Source organism: Rhagoletis zephyria, unplaced genomic scaffold (genome assembly GCF_001687245.7).
Source record: "Rhagoletis zephyria isolate East Lansing unplaced genomic scaffold, Rhagoletis_zephyria_1.1 Rzeph_scaffold_01865, whole genome shotgun sequence".
NCBI lineage: Eukaryota > Metazoa > Arthropoda > Insecta > Diptera > Tephritidae > Rhagoletis > Rhagoletis zephyria.
In genome coordinates, this window is record NW_016158949.1 from 40714 (window position 1) to 59019 (window position 18306).

At 33.2% G+C, this 18306-nt stretch overlaps 1 protein-coding gene across 1 annotated transcript in view; it reads right to left on the reverse strand.

Annotated features, from left to right (window-relative positions):
• LOC108365426 (voltage-dependent T-type calcium channel subunit alpha-1G-like) overlaps positions 1-18306 on the reverse strand; it is a gene marked incomplete at its 5' end in the record, with an annotated part of 78288 nt that overhangs the window by 34366 nt on the left and 25616 nt on the right. The window contains one exon of the mRNA XM_017619441.1: positions 5991-6083. Coding sequence (XP_017474930.1) covers positions 5991-6083 — 93 coding nt within the window. The remainder of the gene's footprint in view (positions 1-5990; positions 6084-18306) is intronic.

Sequence of the window (18306 nt, forward strand, 5' to 3'; positions counted from 1 at the left end):
CCACGTTTTTCATTTTCAATTTCATAGATTGTTTATAATGACTTTTGCTAAAATTTCAAAATCAAAAGTTATCAAAACAAATTCTATGGGACTGAGAAGTATTATTTTCTACTTTTTAGTCCATTTATAAAAGCGTTGTATATTAAAAAGTTTTTTTTATATTATTTATTTTCTACTTTTTAGTCCTGTCTGAATAAAATTTTGCAATAGATATTAAAATAATTCAACGATATTAATAGAAAGGTGCACACACATGCATTTACATATGTATGTACATACAAACGAGCACCAATTAATTTTATTTAAAGAATGACGTGTCGTCTATTTCCGCTGTAGCAAACGTAGTACATAGGGCGGCATCTAGATGTCATCTACCTCGCCCTATTCACTACAGCTATCGCCCTATGCACTACTTCACTACAGATGTCGCCCTATGCACTATGCTTTTTTATAGGAACTTTTCAAAGCAAAGCTTTATGGTGTCGGACACACAACATTGAAAGTTTCTGGAACACAACATTGCAAGTTGATAAAAGCGTTGTAAAATAGGCCATTCAATTACTTGACTGGCGTTATTTTACGTAAATTAATATTTCAAAAAACTTATTTTTAAATATGGGCTCCCAGACTTTTAGGCGCGGCAACAAGGCACCCTCTGTAAGAAAGTACTGACTACATTTCTCTTTAATTGGTTTCAGGATAAGCTTAAAATCGAGCTAGCATACCTTTAGGCGCTTATAAAAATCCATAACGAATTTTTCATCGAGTAGTTAAGCCTACTTAAATGTGTATGGAATTAAACTTGAAATCGGGCTTGTATACTTTTAGGTGTATATGATTTCCTTTAAAGTAGCCTCTGTAAGAAATTACTATTTTTCATTTTCTTTGAGATTTTCTTGCAAAGAATTGTATAAGATAAGGCCTAAAATGGAAATGATATACCTTGAGGCGCATGCGCTTTATTAAAATGTTATTCCTGTAAAAATTGCGAGTCAAATTTCCCTTTTTAACTTTTATAATAAATTTATTTTTTAAAATTGTACAAACGTAGTCTTAAACCGAGCTGGTATACTTTTAGGCTCACGTATTTTGTTGTGAGGTATCTTCTGCAAGAAATTAGAAACTAAAATTTTTATTTGGCATACTCTTAGTGAAATTTTTCTTCAAAATTTGCATCAAATATGGCTTAAAATTGGACTGGTATATTTTTAGGCGGATACACTTTGTTATTAGGTACTTTCTCTCACAAATTGCCTCCCAAATTTTTCAATCTCTTTTCTGCAGCAAATTTAATGCTCGTGTTTCTATAAAAAAAGCTTGAAAACGAGCTGGTATACTTATATATGATTTGTTGTCAGTAAGAAATTGCAATAAGTATTACAATATTATATCACTTTCTTATAATAGCAAATTTCTCAGTTAGTTTGTGCGAACTTAAGCTTCAAATAGAACGGGTATACTTTTAGGCGCCTATAGTTTGTAAATATTTATTTCACACTAGCAAATACCCGGCGTGCTTTGCGTGCGCCTTAAAAGTATTTTGTGCTGTTTGATACCAGTATTGTAATATTTCACTTATTTTATCATTTTAATTGAATGCAATTTTTCAAATAGGCGGCAACCCTTCTCAAAAATATTTTCGGTAGTAAACTTTCATAGACTCTCTTCAGTTTGATACGTATATTGCAATAAGTCAATTTATCTGACCAATTTTATTAAATAAAAATTTTCAAACAGGTGGCAACCCTCAACAAAAATATTTTCGCCTCTAAGCCTTCTTAAACCTGCTTCTTTTGACAGCCATATTGCAATATTTACTTCTTTTATCAATTTACCTAAACTGCAATTACCTGCAAACTGCAAACAGGTGGCAACTCGAAATGTTTTTCTTTCTGTATTTTAAGTTAGACTTCTAGCAATACGTCGGTGAAAACTGCATTCAATCACATGCACTAGTTTTCGAGTGATGAGCGTACAAACATACAGACAGACAGAAACACAAAAATTCTAAAAATTGTTAATTTGGTTTCTGTTGAGTATGTTGAGATGCAACATCTAGCGCATCGTTGTAGTCGCGTTTTCTATTCTTTTAGAGATCTTTGCCGAATTCAAAATCATACTGCTGAATTTCTGTAAAAAAATGCTTAAAACCTAGCGAGCATATTTTTGGGAGCACTTTTTTCAAAAGTTGCCTTTGCAGTGTTTTTGTTATGACACTCTTTAAATATGTATTTTTCTTAGTACCAATTTTTCCACAGAAACTCGTCAGAAAAAACTCGTTGCTGCTAAACGTGCCTATCGCATTCAAACAATATTTTAACACTCTTTTAGGCGCGCACATGCATACACAACACTACATACTCATTGGCAGATAAATTTCGTTTGCTTGCTGCCGGCATAGACTATTTTTCTTTTTCCTGCTCATTTCCTGCAAATATTTGCTGTATAAGCAGGAAATGCCGCCTTTAAGTAAACAACAAAGTAACCATAATAATCAGGCACCGAAAAATATGCTACATTTAAGTTAAATAAAATGCCGCCCAGGGCCGGAGTGAGACGACGGAAAATGAAATGTTAAAAATCAATTTGAAATCTAAGCGGAAATATTGAATATCAATAAATCAGCGCACACAAATTCCCCAGGCGGTAATTTTGGCGGCACTGAGAAGGGCAATGGAAAGCTAATGGCAGAGAGCAGAGTGAAAATGGGGAGTGAGAAGCGAAAAAGGCATTGATTGAAAATGGTGTGTGCGTGCCGAAAAAGGAGCGTTCCTAAAAGCCATGCCAGATTTCAAATTTCGAAAATCTAATGTAAGCAAGAAGGTCAATGCTCCAGCAGTGGGGGCTATTCAATTTGCCAGTGCCTGCGGCAGCCTCGCTTGCTAACAAAAATTCCAATTTCCCCTCTTCGAGTTGCAGAGCTTTTTTGTTTTGGGTGTGCGCATGGCTGACCATTTTTTTTTGTTCATATGAAAAATTAAATTCCTATGCTCCATTTGTTGCTGACCATTTATTGCACGCAACCATACAGCCTTTTAAGTTAGTCAAGCGTATGTGTGTGTGTGCGCGCTATTTTGCTTAGTATAAATTTAGGATGTGCAACATACATTCACGTGCCGACGATTTGACTGGCGTTAAGTGGGAGATTGGAAAAGTGGGCTGTGTAGTTGGGAAAAGAGAATAAGTGTAGGCTTTTGGGCGCTTTGGCGTTTTCTGTAGTCAAACGTACTTTTAGGCGCTATCACACGAAACGAAAACTAAAGTAGTGTTACTGATCGAAAAAACGCGCGTTAAAAGCTAATGGTGATGCAGCAGAAGCGTACAAAGCTATTTACTTTTACCGACTTCCTCTTGCTGGTCCACCTTATTTTCGTGGTCAGCAAAAACATTGCACCTTTCTAAGACCAATGCGGTTTGCATGTATTAGTATACAAACAAAAACGTGTGTAAAAAACAAAGCTCTTTTTCCAAAGCTGAGCGACTATCAGCAAATCTATATACCCGGTAGATTAGTAACACAAACACACTTTAGCGTACAAGCACACTTTGTTTGTATGTTTGTTTGTAGAAACTTATGCGCGGCTGTGTGTTTCAGTCTATTTGGCCCTGATTTACGCCAAAAGCGCCCTGGGACCACTTGCTGACCCTCAGCTGTGCTGTGCTTAAATTGATTTTTTTTTGTGTATTTCACCTTTTCCCTACTACTTTTTATTGCTATTTAATGCGCTTGACTGGGCAATTGTACGCGTACATATGTATATTTATAAAAGGGTTCAGAAAATTAGTGAAAATTTATCTTTAGAACAAACTAAATTTTCTAATTGAAATTATAAAATTTAAGATGCTTTAAGAAGTTATAAATCGGGCGTTTGAAGAGTAAGAAATTCAGACTCATTCTTTTTGAAGAAAGTTTCGTGCTACTAAGAGTTCTAATTTGTTTTTCCAAAGCTTTTATTTAGGTGCTATTTTTGTATATAATTTTGGAAAATCGAAAAATTTCCAAAAAGTAAACTTACAACAAAATTCAGAACTTTTTGGAGTTTTTGATTAACAATCTTACCGTTTTGATTAGGGAAAAAGAATATTATAAAAAATTATTTAAAAAAATATTTCCTTAATAAAAAAAATGTATTAAAAAATACTATCAAGAAATTTAGGTAAAAACTAAAAAAAATTCTTAGGACTTTTTTGAATTTATAATTTTTTAATTTGAGGAAAAAGTATCATAAAAAATATTTTAGGAATAAAAGTTTCTTCAATAAAAATAGTTAAAAACATATATTTATTCAAAAGGACACTTAAAAGAAAATATTTAAAACATACTTATGAGTTTAATTGTTCTTAAATTTGTTTAATTATTATTTCCAAGTCTTTTTTTTATTAAAATAAATATTTTTTTACACATTTTTATATAAAAAAATTATTGGAAAATGTTGCAAAATTAATAAATTACTCGGTGGGCTGGAACAACTATTTATTCTCAATAACTTTATAAAAATATGTATCTACATATATAAAAGCAAAATATTTTTCAAAAATTTCTTCAACAAATTAATTACAAAAAAAAAACGAATTGAAAAAATTAAGAATTCTTAGGATCCTCTTTGAATTCGTAAGCTTTGTAAGTTGTGTGATAAATAAGTAGTAATAACGAACTATTCCAATAGTTATACCTTTTGAATAAAGAATAACAAAATAATTTTTTCAATCAAGAGAAAATATTTAATTTTTATAATTAATGCAACACTTGGTTTTAAGAAAAAATGTAAAACACGCGTATGAACAAAGTTCTTGTATGGCATTTTTTTTAAATATTGTTTTTGAATTAGTTTGTCATTTAATGTTTTTGTAATTTTTTAAATTCTTTTTAATATAGTCAAAGGTACGTTTTTTGGAATACTTTTTACATTATTTCATCAAAAAAAAAAAAAATTTAAATTTAAAATTTTGTACATACATATTTATGTATTTGCAGTATTCGGTTTGTTGAAAAATAGGTTAAAAACATGTATTTATAAAAATGATTTCTTTTGAAACGAATTTCCGTCCCCTTTGTCAAGTTTGGTTTGCAGGCAAACTGGTTTCGGCATTGTTAACAGCAAAAAATGAAACTGGTGATGGCACAATGCCGAAACCGAATATAAATCCCACTCTGTCGAAAAAATCAACAAACATCAATAAATTGGAAAAATTTGCAAAAAGTTCAAAGTCTTTAAATATACTTCAGCGTGATTTAACTCTTGGCCGTAAAGTTTGTATGTAAAGTTTGTTGTTTAATGCAGTTTTTTGAGAATTTTTTACGTAGAGAAAAGCTCATCATCCAAATTGGTTTCCTAATTAATAGCTTTTCAGAGCAGAGAGGGGATACAAGAATTAATAAGAAAGCGTTAATAGGTTCAAATACGGGTGTCGGAAGGGTTTCTCAATTAAAAATTACCTTGGCAAGCATTTTTCAATTCTGAACTGTCTACTAGTTTTTTCACGTTGCATTGGGTTTGGTTAACCACACACTAAATCTCCAATTTAGATTTAGATTTGTCTAATTAATTCCCGCTCTCTTTCCTAGCTGCGAGAGTTGCTCTTAAACAAATTTTTGTATGGTCCTAATAACGTGGTGGAAAAATTAATAAAAGCCCTTCGGAAAGTATGCAGCATTAAAACAATTTAGCTATTTGTATTTAATTTCACGTCGCTTCGTCACTACGTAGCAAAAGCTTGCAATTCTCAATCGACTTATGTACAAGTTTTTTTAAGGTACATGTTTTATTAAATCGTCCCAAATTATATATTTAACCGAACTTATTTGGAAATCACTAACATCAAAAAAAAATAGCTTTTATAAGAAGTAATAGCAGTGAGTGGCATTGGTTTTGAAAAAAATGGCGTTTTTGTTGGCTGTTAATTACCATTTTGTTTTAAAACGGCGAAATATAGCGTGGCGAAACTGGTACATCAATAATTAACACAATCAGTATTCCTCGTATACTTACCACAATCAATAGCACGAAATATATCCAATCCCAAAAGCTGTGTGCATCCTGTACGTAGTACATAATATCGGTCCAGCCTTCGAGTGATATAACCTGTTGGAAAAGTGAAAGGAGAGTTGGAAAAATATTTAAAAAAATTCCACAAATGAAATCAAGGCAAAATATGGAAAAAATTCCTTAAAAAGGGATCTTAACTATCCTCTTATTAGACAGAATAAAACCCTGGGGGAAAATATAGTTTCTTAAAAAAGTAAATTGAAAATAATTTGTTCAAGCCTTGTTTTGGCCTTTATATGTATAGGTTTAGATTTTTTATTTCGTAAAAGGAAAGCTAGGCGTCAAATAATGTATGTAAGTCTAAAACATTTTTTCAATGAAATTCTATGATTTTCAAAATCCAAAAGTATCCAATATTAGTTGCGTTTCCACATGCTTCACGATATTCACGAAATTCACGATTTGCAGGAACAGCTGTTTTCTCCATTAATAAAGCTTATGGGAGGTGGTCACTTGGAACGACTTCCTGTAAAAACCTGCACTGTACTATTATTATAGTAAAATATTTTTTTTTGAAATTTGGAGAAGGGGTGCATTGGGAAGTTCGCAAATTCCCTTATATTTTGCTAAAAAGTATAAAGAAAGCTATGAGATCTTTGTTTGTTTTGGGACGTTCATTGTTTTCTTAGCGATGCTTAGGCTTAGTTTGAAATGGAAACCAGTGCTGGTGCCAAAAAGTATGCATCTTTCCTGAGCAGAAGTTTCAACTCTTAATTTGCAAAAAAAAAAAATGGTGCAATACTTTTTGAAGTACGCTTTTTTCTCTTAAATTGCAGCCATCAGCGTCCACCAGTAGTCTCACAATTCACCATTTGGCGCGCTAACCAGTAGTCTCACCGGTGTTCAGCAGCAGTATTCTCTCCGTTGACGAGAACCACCGGACGATCCAGTAGTGCATTCGTCAGCGCTCACATCTAGTGTAATCACCGCCAACCATAAGTAGTACTCTTCCGTTTCCAAGGGCCACTGGAATGAACCATACAAGCATACTAGCATGCCATAGTCTGTCAATAACCCCCAGGCAGGGACCGTAACAGTTACAACTTTTATTAAAAAATCACTCTTTAACAATTATTTTTTGACCTTTATTTAATTACTCCTTAACAGTTAACAGTTTTTTTCTGATTTTTATTATATAAATCCAAAATAACACTTATTTTGGATTTGTATCTAAAAAAGACTTTTATTTATAAAAGTCATCAATATCAATCAGTCACTGACTTTTATCATCTTATGACTTTTATAAATAAAAGTCTTCAATAATTGTTATCTAAGACATATAATATAAAAATCAAAAATAACTGTTATCTACAGATTGTTTATATAAAAACCAAAAGTAATTGTTATTTTGGATTTGTAAAATAAAAACCAAAAAAATAATTTTTACATAAAAATTACAAATAAAAATTTATTTTCAAATTTGATTGTCGGTGAAATCGATTAGTTGTAGAACATTTCCCTACATTTTAACATATTTTGCATGTATATATTTTCTGCGCCTAAAAGCTTGTGACCTTTTCTTTATTTTCGATAAAGGATATTTTTTATATCCTCAGTGCATGAAATATTTTTTTAAATTTTTTAAAATAATATTTAAAATTTTGTTTTCATAACTTATAATTGAGACAGACTAATAGTTAGAGGGGGTTTTTAAACAAATTTTCATTGAATCTGCATTTTATTGTTCATTTTATTTTAAAATTTACATTATTTTTCCGGTCACAAACACGGCTTTTTATAATTAAATGCTTTTGCGTCTAAAATTATATCGTAATTTTCTCACGGGAGGGCTTCTATACCCAAAAGCATGCTACAGTTGCATACATTTTAGAATGTTTTGTTAGTTTTAACACGCTTCTCGTTACTCATTCGGCCAACACTAAGCGCAGTTAATTATTGCAACCTGCTCGCCTAAGCTTATGCAACATTTTGCACTTTTATTCAAATTTATTGCACAATGCCATTATCTAGTCGCAAATCGTTTAAATATGCTCTTCGCCAAGGCTAACAATCGTGCATTAATTACACGCTCAGCCACAACCTTCATGCGCCTAAAATTATGTGAATTTTTAACAATTATTATAAAACAACTAATTGATTATTTTATATTTTCGAGCTATTTATTTTCCTGGAAGTATCAGCGCGTACGTCCGATACTGCACGACTAAGCCGAAAAGTATGCAATGATTATGGATAAGCATAATGTTGGCTTTTAATTAATTTAGCTGCGGGCGAAAATCGACGCCAGTCAGCGTTGTGGGTGCAACTACACGCATTTGTAGAGGGGCAGTGTTCCAAGTGAAAGGCGCTGACTGGTGCAAGCAGGTGTGTCAGATGGCGCTGCTAGCTTTGGCTCTATGGCGGTTGTTGCGCATAAATTTCATTGCGTCAGCAAGGCTGCCATAAAACTCATGCACCAGCGCCGCGGTGGAAGATGAATTGAATTTTGAGTTAGTTTGCAGTTGGGGTTTTGAAAATTAGCGGTTTGCCAGTTTGGCTGGCATTCGGGGCGCCAGCTTGCTTGCCAATTTCAATTACTATATAATTAAGTTGTTTTTGTTATTTTCCTGTATGCGACACCGTTACTGATTGGCCAAGGACGCCTCTGTACGCTCTGGTTTTTGCGGTTCAAAATGTAATCGATCACCTAGCGGGAAGTTGGTGCAAATTATAATAAATTTTGTTATTTTGTTTTCGCTATAACCCGCTTGTTGTCTGTCATGCTGTGCGGTTGAAATAGATTTTTCATATAATTATGAAACTTTTCTTGGTCGCAATTTCGAAAATTTTAAAATTTCTGACCAACTATGTAACATGAAACTTTATTTTGTGTTGTACGAAACAAATTTATTGCCCCCAAAGGTATGCAATACAATAGCTGTCATTCACCTGCAGCGGCAATACTGCCACATTAGTTACCAACAATAACAAAACGAAAACGTCACGTCACAGCATTTCAGACCCTTTAGCGTGGCCGTGAAAAAGTTGAAAGAAAAAGGAGAAAAAATTTAGTTTTCAAAAATTTTTTTCCGTCTTCACTTATTCAAACACATTTGCCGCCCCACTTGTTGAACCAACCTTGCTGTGTATTGCAATGTTGCTGAAGCCTTCAGTGTCACCCCTTACTTCGCCAGCCCTCACAGCGCTCCGCGACCTGCTTTCCCCTTCTCCTCTTCCTCTTAAAATTAAATTCAATATCGCCCATCCTACCTTACCACCGTCCCCTCGCTCTTTTCCACACCGCTTCCCTTTTCAATTTCACCGTTTCATTTTCACTTTCCTTCCACTGCCGACCGCTCAGTGTTTAGCGCAAACTTTTCAATAAGCAGCATATTTTTCGACTACGACTTTTCTAACCAAAACCAACGAAACTTATAAGCAAACAAACAAACAAATGACAACACACTGCTGCCGCCTGCTTCACTGCGATTGCACCGGCTGCTGCCCACTCCCCAACGCGCGCCGGTAAAAGTACGTCGAAAATTTAATTTTACTTAGTTTCGCATGATGGGAAAAGTTATATGCGCGTAGCATACTTTCAGATACTTGTTGGTTTTTGTTACACTTTACAAACTTGCCGGCGCACCCACACAAAGACGCGCACAAATACAGCCAGAATTTTCACAACTTTCGCTCAATATAAATGTGGTTTTGTGTAGTTATGTAGCCACAAAGCGTGTATTGTCGGTAACTACTACCCAGATTTAGGGTATTTAGTGTTTAATAAATTTTGGTTGCATACTTTTAGGTGCTTAGCAGTGTAGCGCAGTTAGTGATTGTTAGAAAATAACTGAAACGGAAAGCTAGTAATTGAGTTTTTGTTATTCTTATGCAAGAATTGACATTGTGTTGCATACATTTGGGTGCATTGCTAAGGTAAATATGAAATTGTTGAGGTAGTCGTTGCAGTTAATTTGTAGAAAAACAAACTATTTGTAACCTTGTAGGTGAAATGGAAAGGTTTTAATGAAGATGTCAAGCTAACAGTTGCATAATTTTAGGCGTTAAAACAAGCTAAACTCTAAATTGTATCTACTAATTAAAAGACTTGATAGCTAGATTGCATAGAATTTTATATCTTCAAAGTTTTAAAATTATTTCTGCTTTAGAAATATTTCACGGCTGCATAATTTTAGGCGCTACAAGGTACAGTCTATATATAAGCTATGGTTTATGGTTTGGCTATTAAACTTCAGAACATTCCGGTTTAAAGGCTGGAAAGTGTGTTTTGTTGTTTTTGAACTCAACTAGAACGGTTTATATTTCTAGGCGCAAGTCATACTAAATTTTCTGGAAATGAAGAACTTTTGGATTATTTAAAATTACATGTTATGAAGCGATTGTCTACTAGGCATCAGTGAAATATCGCGTGGCGTTTTTTTTGTTAAAAAAAATTATATTGCATACATTTTGTTGCCTCCACAAGCGAAATTCGTTAACTAATATTTACATTAATTTAACTTAATCATATAAATCCTTTTCTCAACTTCTAAGCACCGCTCTAATTTCCATATCTTTTTCCGCGTAAAAGCTATTTCTTATCTCTTAAATTCAAGTTTGTCGCAGCATACTTTTGGGCGCACGTTAAGAAATATGCAAGGGTATAGGCAACCAGCAAAGGAAAACTTTTAATTGCAATTTTCCTATAGAACTGATACTCTCTTGCTACTTGTTTGCATTGCTGCTGCATACTTTCAGGCACCAAAGCATAGACATGCCAAAAATGTAACTTCGTAATTTCCATTTGGAAAACTATGTTTTTCCAATTAATTGCAATTAAGTTTTCTTGGAGATAATTGCTTGCTATCTGCGAACAAGTGTTTTTCGTTGCATACTTTTTGGTGTAAAGTTATGCAAATACTTTCGTGCATGAATTTGTGTGTGCTTAAAGCAACATAACAACAATTACGATTTTGTTTGTAAAGAAATTTTTGCGAATGATAATTTCTTTGTATATTTTCAGGCGACAGGGTGTTTTACGCAGACATTTAGGTTTAAGGAAAAATTTATATTTTTCACTGCAAAATTCGCTTTTGGCTCATACATAGTTTACCTGATGTATGTATGAATGATACATAGGTATTTTAATGCATACATATACATATACATACATATGTACATACTTTCAGGCGCACACGCAAATTCGCTTACATTTTAGATTCATGAACGAGTTGTTAGATTTTAAGTGAACATTGTTACGCCGTGAAGGACTGTGTTAGAATTTTTAGCAACTTATTGTGAGAAAAATTGTTGATACTTTAAGTAGCCGTTAATAGCAAAATCGAAAATGGAACTGTAAAAGAGCGGTATGAGAAGTGGAAATGCCAGTCTTACGGCTACTGACTGCACTGAAAGTGTAAATACGGATAGATTATGCATACTTTTAGGCGGAAAAAATTATTTCCAGTTAAATTTGAAGGTTATTTAAATTCTGGCCATCTAAAAGTTATCATAAAAAAAGCTTTTACAATTGTCCAGCGGAGATCTAAGGCTTCCGAATATGGAGTTAAAAACCCGCCCACTGAGATCAGTATGAATAAGACAAGTATATTTTTAGGCGCAAAGGTTTAAATTTGATATGTTGACATCTCTTATGAAAGATTTAGATTATTTTGAAGTGACGCAAATTATTTATAGTAAAATGGTAAAAAATCTATAATTTGCAATTAGGAGCTGCATAATTTTAGGCGATCACTGCCAAAACCTACAGAAACGCCATTTGCATATATTATAAAAGACTTTATGAGTTTAATACGTAAAAGTAAACCGATATACATATGTATGTATCATCACAATTAAGGTCAGGCATTTTCCATAAGTATAGAGGTATACTTTTAGGCGAGAGATGAAATTTGAATATAACAAGCGTTTTGAGAAAGTATGAAACATATAATTTAACGCTATATGTAAGTATGTAAGTACAGAAATGTGAAAAGAAATTGTTGTGAGCGAAGCATGCTTCAGGGCGCACTTGCTGAGTTATAACTTCTATTTCGTGCGTGCAAATATTTTTCTTCGAAAGATGCGCTCACTCAGAAATAAAACATTATGGAAAGCAAAAGTTTAGTCCGCCAGATAGTCAGTAAAAAATATTTCATTAGTTTCAAAAGAAAATAAAGCATACTTTTTTGCTTCACAATCAACGAGACAATATTTTTTATGACATTGAATAAACTTTTAGAGGCAAAGAAGTTTAAATTCAGGTATACGCATTTGTCTGGACAAACTAAAAGAAATAATAACGGAAAAAGTTCAGCAATAAAACAATACAAAATACCTTTACTTTATTTGCATACTTTTAGGCAGCTTTATGTGCGCTATCTAATTAACGAACTCTGTAACATGTCTCAAAAGTATGACTATTAAACATAATAATGCGATAACAAGCAAATATACTACCCAACCGTGAGCGTAATTTAATTTCCACCAACGCTAAAATGTATGCAATAAAATTTTTATGAGCAACTTAACCTTTTTTGCGAATGACAAAATGAGCAAGTGAAATCGGGGATATTATATGCACTCATGAGCATACGTGAGCAGACACAAGACGACTGGCGCCACATACACACACACACATACAACTTGTATGAAGAGGAATATAACTTTTCACACTCAAATGTACTTAAATAGATAGCCATATATGCACATACATACACGCTTATTGCGCGCCTCGTGTAGCTATTTTTTCATGCATCATGTGTACTGTCCTACTCACCTCCATCAGCACCTTCTCCCACACTACAGCTGACCTTCGCCGCTTGCCACGTTGTCAATTAACTGTTTCTTGCGCAGCTGTTGCACACTTCATGGCGCTTTTGCGCCAACAACTTAACGGCTGATATGTTTCACGTTTATACATGTATGTATTGGCAGTGGAATATATGTACATTAGGGTGGTCCAAAAATGCACGCGTAAAAGTCAAGTCAATTTTTATACCGAAAAAAATATACTCCCTATCTTTTTATTTTGAAATCAAAAAATTTTTAGAGGTCGCTCAAAGCGCCCAAAGTTTTCCATGTATTTTGTTTAGGGGAAAAAACCACTTTTCGTAGAAATGGTATAGAATTCTTAAAAATCAATATTTTTCGATCGAAAAACTGTGGTTATTTTCAGAAGAATCCCAATAATAATACCGAGTTATTTATGTAACCATTTTTTCATCGCAACTATGATTTATAGGTCCGCCAAAAAATATTGATTTTCAAAAACTCTATACCATTTCTACAAAAAGTTGTTTTTTTTCATACAAAAATACATGGAAAACCTTGAGTGCTTTGGCGCTTTGAGCGACCTCTAAATATTTTTTGATTTAAAAAAAAAAAAAAAAATAGGGCTATAATTTATTTTCGATATAGAACAATCCTGTTCCGACAATACAGTTCCGACTTTACTGTTTTTGGACCACCCTAATGCACATACGTTGCCGAGATGGAGAGTACAGTGTAGCTAGAACTATCATTGTATGCTTCCGCTACTAAATGGATGGCAAATAACGTTTTAAGCATACCTTGTAGGGCAGGGAGGCGGGGGCGAAGGTGAAAGGGTGGGCTACGACGATAAGCGAATGTATGAAGTGCACGCTTGGCTATCTGTTTGTAGCTGTCAATTTGCATACATTAGCGTGTAAGCGACCAAGCGAGCGAACGCACCGAATAAGCAGACATTTTACGGCAGAGGTTGGCAGGGTGATGAAGAATGTTTAACCCCATTTCGCAGCACTGTTTGCATTGGCAACATTCGCGGCGGCTCAGCTACAATTTAAGGGCGAGCAAATATGTAGGTATTGAGCGTGGAAGGTCGCTAGAAGTGGCAAGCGAGCGCCAAGGTAACTTCCACCTGGCTGCCGATGAAGCACACAATCTCCTCCTCCTTCTTCGGCAGCAGGACTTCCCAGCAATCCAACTCACTTCATCTCTCTTCTCTTCGTACTCATTTATTTATTTATCACTGCCATTCGCTGTTTCTATTTGTCTGGCTGCTTCGTTTCGCCTCCAGCGCTTCCATGTTTCGGTTTAATTGAATTTGTAAGCAGATAATAGCGCATCGATAAGGTCGCCGTCATCGTCGTTGTGACTGCCATCTTTGCTTTCATTGCTTTTGTCGACAATTGTGTGCACGTAAACAGCTCACTTGCGGTAATGTGGTAAAATGTAAACTTAAATGTAATGTGGTCGCATTGTTTTAGGCGTCTACGCGCCGGAATTAAATATTACACCAATCGCATCGCATCAAGTGGAGTAGAGTTTGGCGTAAAATAAATTCGCCTACTTCGAGGTGGTGTGAATTTGCAAAAATCTATTTTTATTGTAATGTAAAGTAGTCGAAAATGCGACAGATATATTTTAAGGTGCTGTACTGAAAATGCTTTTGAAGTAGTTTTTGGAGCTACAGCAACTTTAACTGGCTTGAACTTCGAACTTATTTTGCCTCATTGATTTCTAAATTAAGGCTACATACATACATACATTTTTAACAGGGACCGAGAACAAAAGGTATTATCGAAACTAAATCTCCTCGTAGTTTTGTTCACCCTGTGCAACGTTCCCAAAGAAAACAATTTGCAAACACTACTTTCGGGAACATTTCTAAGAGAACAAAATGGGAACAAAAGTCTCCCGAACGTTTTTTGAAAAGAACTAAACCGGAACAAAAGTCTAATGAATTTTCTTTCGAATAACAATTTGGGAATAACTTCTGACAGAGAATGAAATGGAAACAAATCTTCTTTGAACAATTCGCGAATAATGGAAGCGAGAATAAATTTTTTCACTTAGCGTTCATTTGTTTGAAATGTTTGAATATTAAAATTAATCAATAAAAAACTGAAAGATAATTATGGAAATTAATTCAAAGAAAGACCTAAGACACGAACTTTTCTGGCACATAAAATTAATATCATTTGATTTTTTTTTCTTTTTTAATTTTTAGATTTTATTTTTTAAAAAGAAAAACTTATATTGTTTAATTTCATTTCATTTTTAGAAAGTTAGTTTATGTATTTTTTTCTTTCTCAATTTAATTTTCTTCTAATTATTAGATGTTATTCTTCTAAAAAGAAGCATATTTTTTAATTGAATTTATTTAATTTTTTCTTTCTTAAATTAATTTTTTATCGTTTTTAGTTTGACTTTCTGTAAATTTTTAGATGTTATTGTTTATTAAAGGAAAGGTTTTTTTTCTAATTTCATTTGACTTTTAGACATTTTTTATTTATTTTTTATTTCATTGGTTTTTCTTTCGTTAATTTCACTTTACTTTGATTTTTAGATTTTATAGTTTGTATATATAGATTTTATAGGTTTTAAAAAATAATTATTTAATTAATTTAATTTAATTTTTACTTTTCTAAATTTAGTTTTCTTTCAATTTTTGGATTTTTTTTTTTTAAATAAAAATATAGATATTGTTAAATATTAAATTTTTAATTGCTTTTTTCANTTTACTTTTCTAAATTTAATTTTCTTTCAATTTTTGGATTTTTTTTTTTTTAAATAAAAATATAGATATTGTTAAATATTAAATTTTTAATTGCTTTTTTCCACTTTTTTGATAAAATTTTTTTCTTCTAATTTAATTTTTATATTTTATTGTTTTAAGAAAAAAAATATTTTAGTTTCGTTTAATTTTTAACAATATTTTGTACTTGTTTTTGATTCATTTTAATTTTTGCTTTTTTTCAATTTAATTTAATTTTATTTATTACCTGTAATTGAATTTAAAAAAAAACTTATCGCTAAAAGGCGAACAGCATAACGCAAATACCTCCTCGTTAGCAGATCTTTCAATTAGTCTTTCGAAAGGCAGTAAAGAGCTTTCAAGTTAGTTGCCACAATTGACAATTGTCTTACGAAGGACTTTTGTGTTTCGAAAACTGTGGTGAGTTGAATGACAGTCGCCAGAATTGCTCTGTAAGTGTTGATAAAATTATTTTTATTACTATCTCAGCACGGCTAACAGACTCTGAGGGTATGCAAAGAAATTCTTTAGAATTTCCTGCATACTTTTATGCTCTTCCTTTTAAATTTTTATTAACTACTCCAAATAAAAAAGCAATTCCTGATATAAATACTTATTTAGTCCGCGAAACTAATCTTAACTGCATGCTTTTAGGAGATACTTTTTTGTTTAAAGAAAAATATGCGAGGAGTTTAATAATGTGGTGATAAATAAAGATTTTTCATTAGTTCAAGCCAGTATATAATTTCAATTATTTGAAAAAGCAGGTAAAGCGCCTAAAATTAGGCAACACGCATTGTTTTGGAAGCAGAAAATAAAAGAAGCTTTACAAAGTCTGTGTAATTTTTTGTTGCTTAAATTTATTTTCACTTCAATCTTGCAACTTATAGCTTTCTCGTTTTAACTTCTTAAAAATAATTTTAAGGCTTGCCTTATCCGATGTCATTGTCATTGTACATTGAACGGCCTTACTAGGTGTATTTATTTAGGCCCACTTTAAATCAAAAAACATGAAATTGGTGGCATCATATAAAATTTGCATTCCAAATTAACATTTACTTCGTGGGCAGCTGTAACAATATGAAAGCAATAACAACAACAAAAATTATGCTTCAAACCGTTAATAACCTTTTTCGCTGCTAAACAGCACCTACTTCTCTCTCACTATCTCTTTCACTCCCTACTGGACGACCTTATTTTCAAAGCAGCTGCTTTTGTTGTGGTTACCCAAATAACGCATTTCTAATTATTCTCGCTTTTATCCTAGCTGTTGTAGCGTATGCTTTTCACGTTCCTGCGTGCCGCGGGATACTCGCCAATCCTTTTCGGCGTTTCAGCAGCGCACACTCCCATGCACCTAAGTATGTATGTATGGATGTATGTTTGCATGTTTATGGGTGGTGTTATGTGTACTTTTAGGCACGAATGCAAATGCGTTTGGGAAATGAGAAATTAAAGTGCGCGTGTGGCATCAAATTCAAGTGCGCTACGCTACACATCGCCGAAATGGAATGAAAGCCATGCGAGCGCCAGTTGATTGGTGCAAATTATGCAAATAAGTGTGTCGCAGCAAATACATATGTATAAAGTGGGTTGCGCGCGCGTGNGCGCCAGTTGATTGGTGCAAATTATGCAAATAAGTGTGTCGCAGCAAATATGTATAAAGTGGGTTGCGCGCGCGTGTATTCGAAGTCGTCGTAACAAAAACAAAAATTTTTGGAAAACAAATGGTTGAAAGTGTCACGTAGCAGGCATGCGGAAATTGGGACGTTTGTAATTATGCACGTAACTGATACTGGGAAATTGTCATAGCGAGCAAATTTTTTTTTCGGACGATATCAAAATAAATTGGAGTGGACTTTCTGTTTTAAAAGGTGTCAGCGTTGAACTATGCCCCAAAAAACTGAAGTTTTTTTGTGGTCCAATCGGACACTCAGTTGAACTTGCACACATACTACATATGTACCAAATTTAAGAAAGGTGGAACTTGTGGCGGATTTTCAAACGCTGCATACTTTCAGGATCGTAAAGTTAACGGTCCTTTTAAAAAAGGTTTAATTTAAACTGCTATTAAAACGAAAGATTTCACTTTAAGGCATTGTATATAAGTAAAATTGTATCAGCATACTTTTGGGAGCAATATAGAAAAGTAAAATTTAGAGTAGGAAAATTGAACGGTGTTTATAGATAAATAATTTCAATGCTATCAAGTACAAATTTCAAAGCTCACAGCAATGAATGTATTTGCATACTTGCGGGCGCATTAACCAAATTTTCCGCTGTCTCTTCAATTTCGGTTAATATTATGTCATTTCCAAAAGCACTGAATATATTTTGTTGCCATATTTTCGAAATTTGCATCTTTGCCATTTTTCGACACTTCAACAGTTTTTTTTTTCTCAAAAACTGGACGTGATAGAAAATGTTTGTAAATACACTTCAAATCAGCATCAAAAAATCTATAAGATGAGGTCGGCCCCGCTTTTGAAATAACATACGACAAAATTTTATTGAACCGTGTTATTTATGTAGTTGACAAGCAGGCATTTTTAATAGCTACAGAGCAATGATTTTCCTTGGTTGGTTAACATGTTATGCTACCAACATAATTTCATAATTTCTGTATAAAATTCCACACTTCACCATTTAATACGCTAATCATCGATACTTCTACATCATTGCATACTTTTAGGTTTTTATTCAATAAAATTATTAGATTTTTTGCGAATTATAAATCTATAACTTGCGTTTTTACCTAATAAAAGTGTGCAACTTTCGTTTTAGTGTTCTGATATTTTC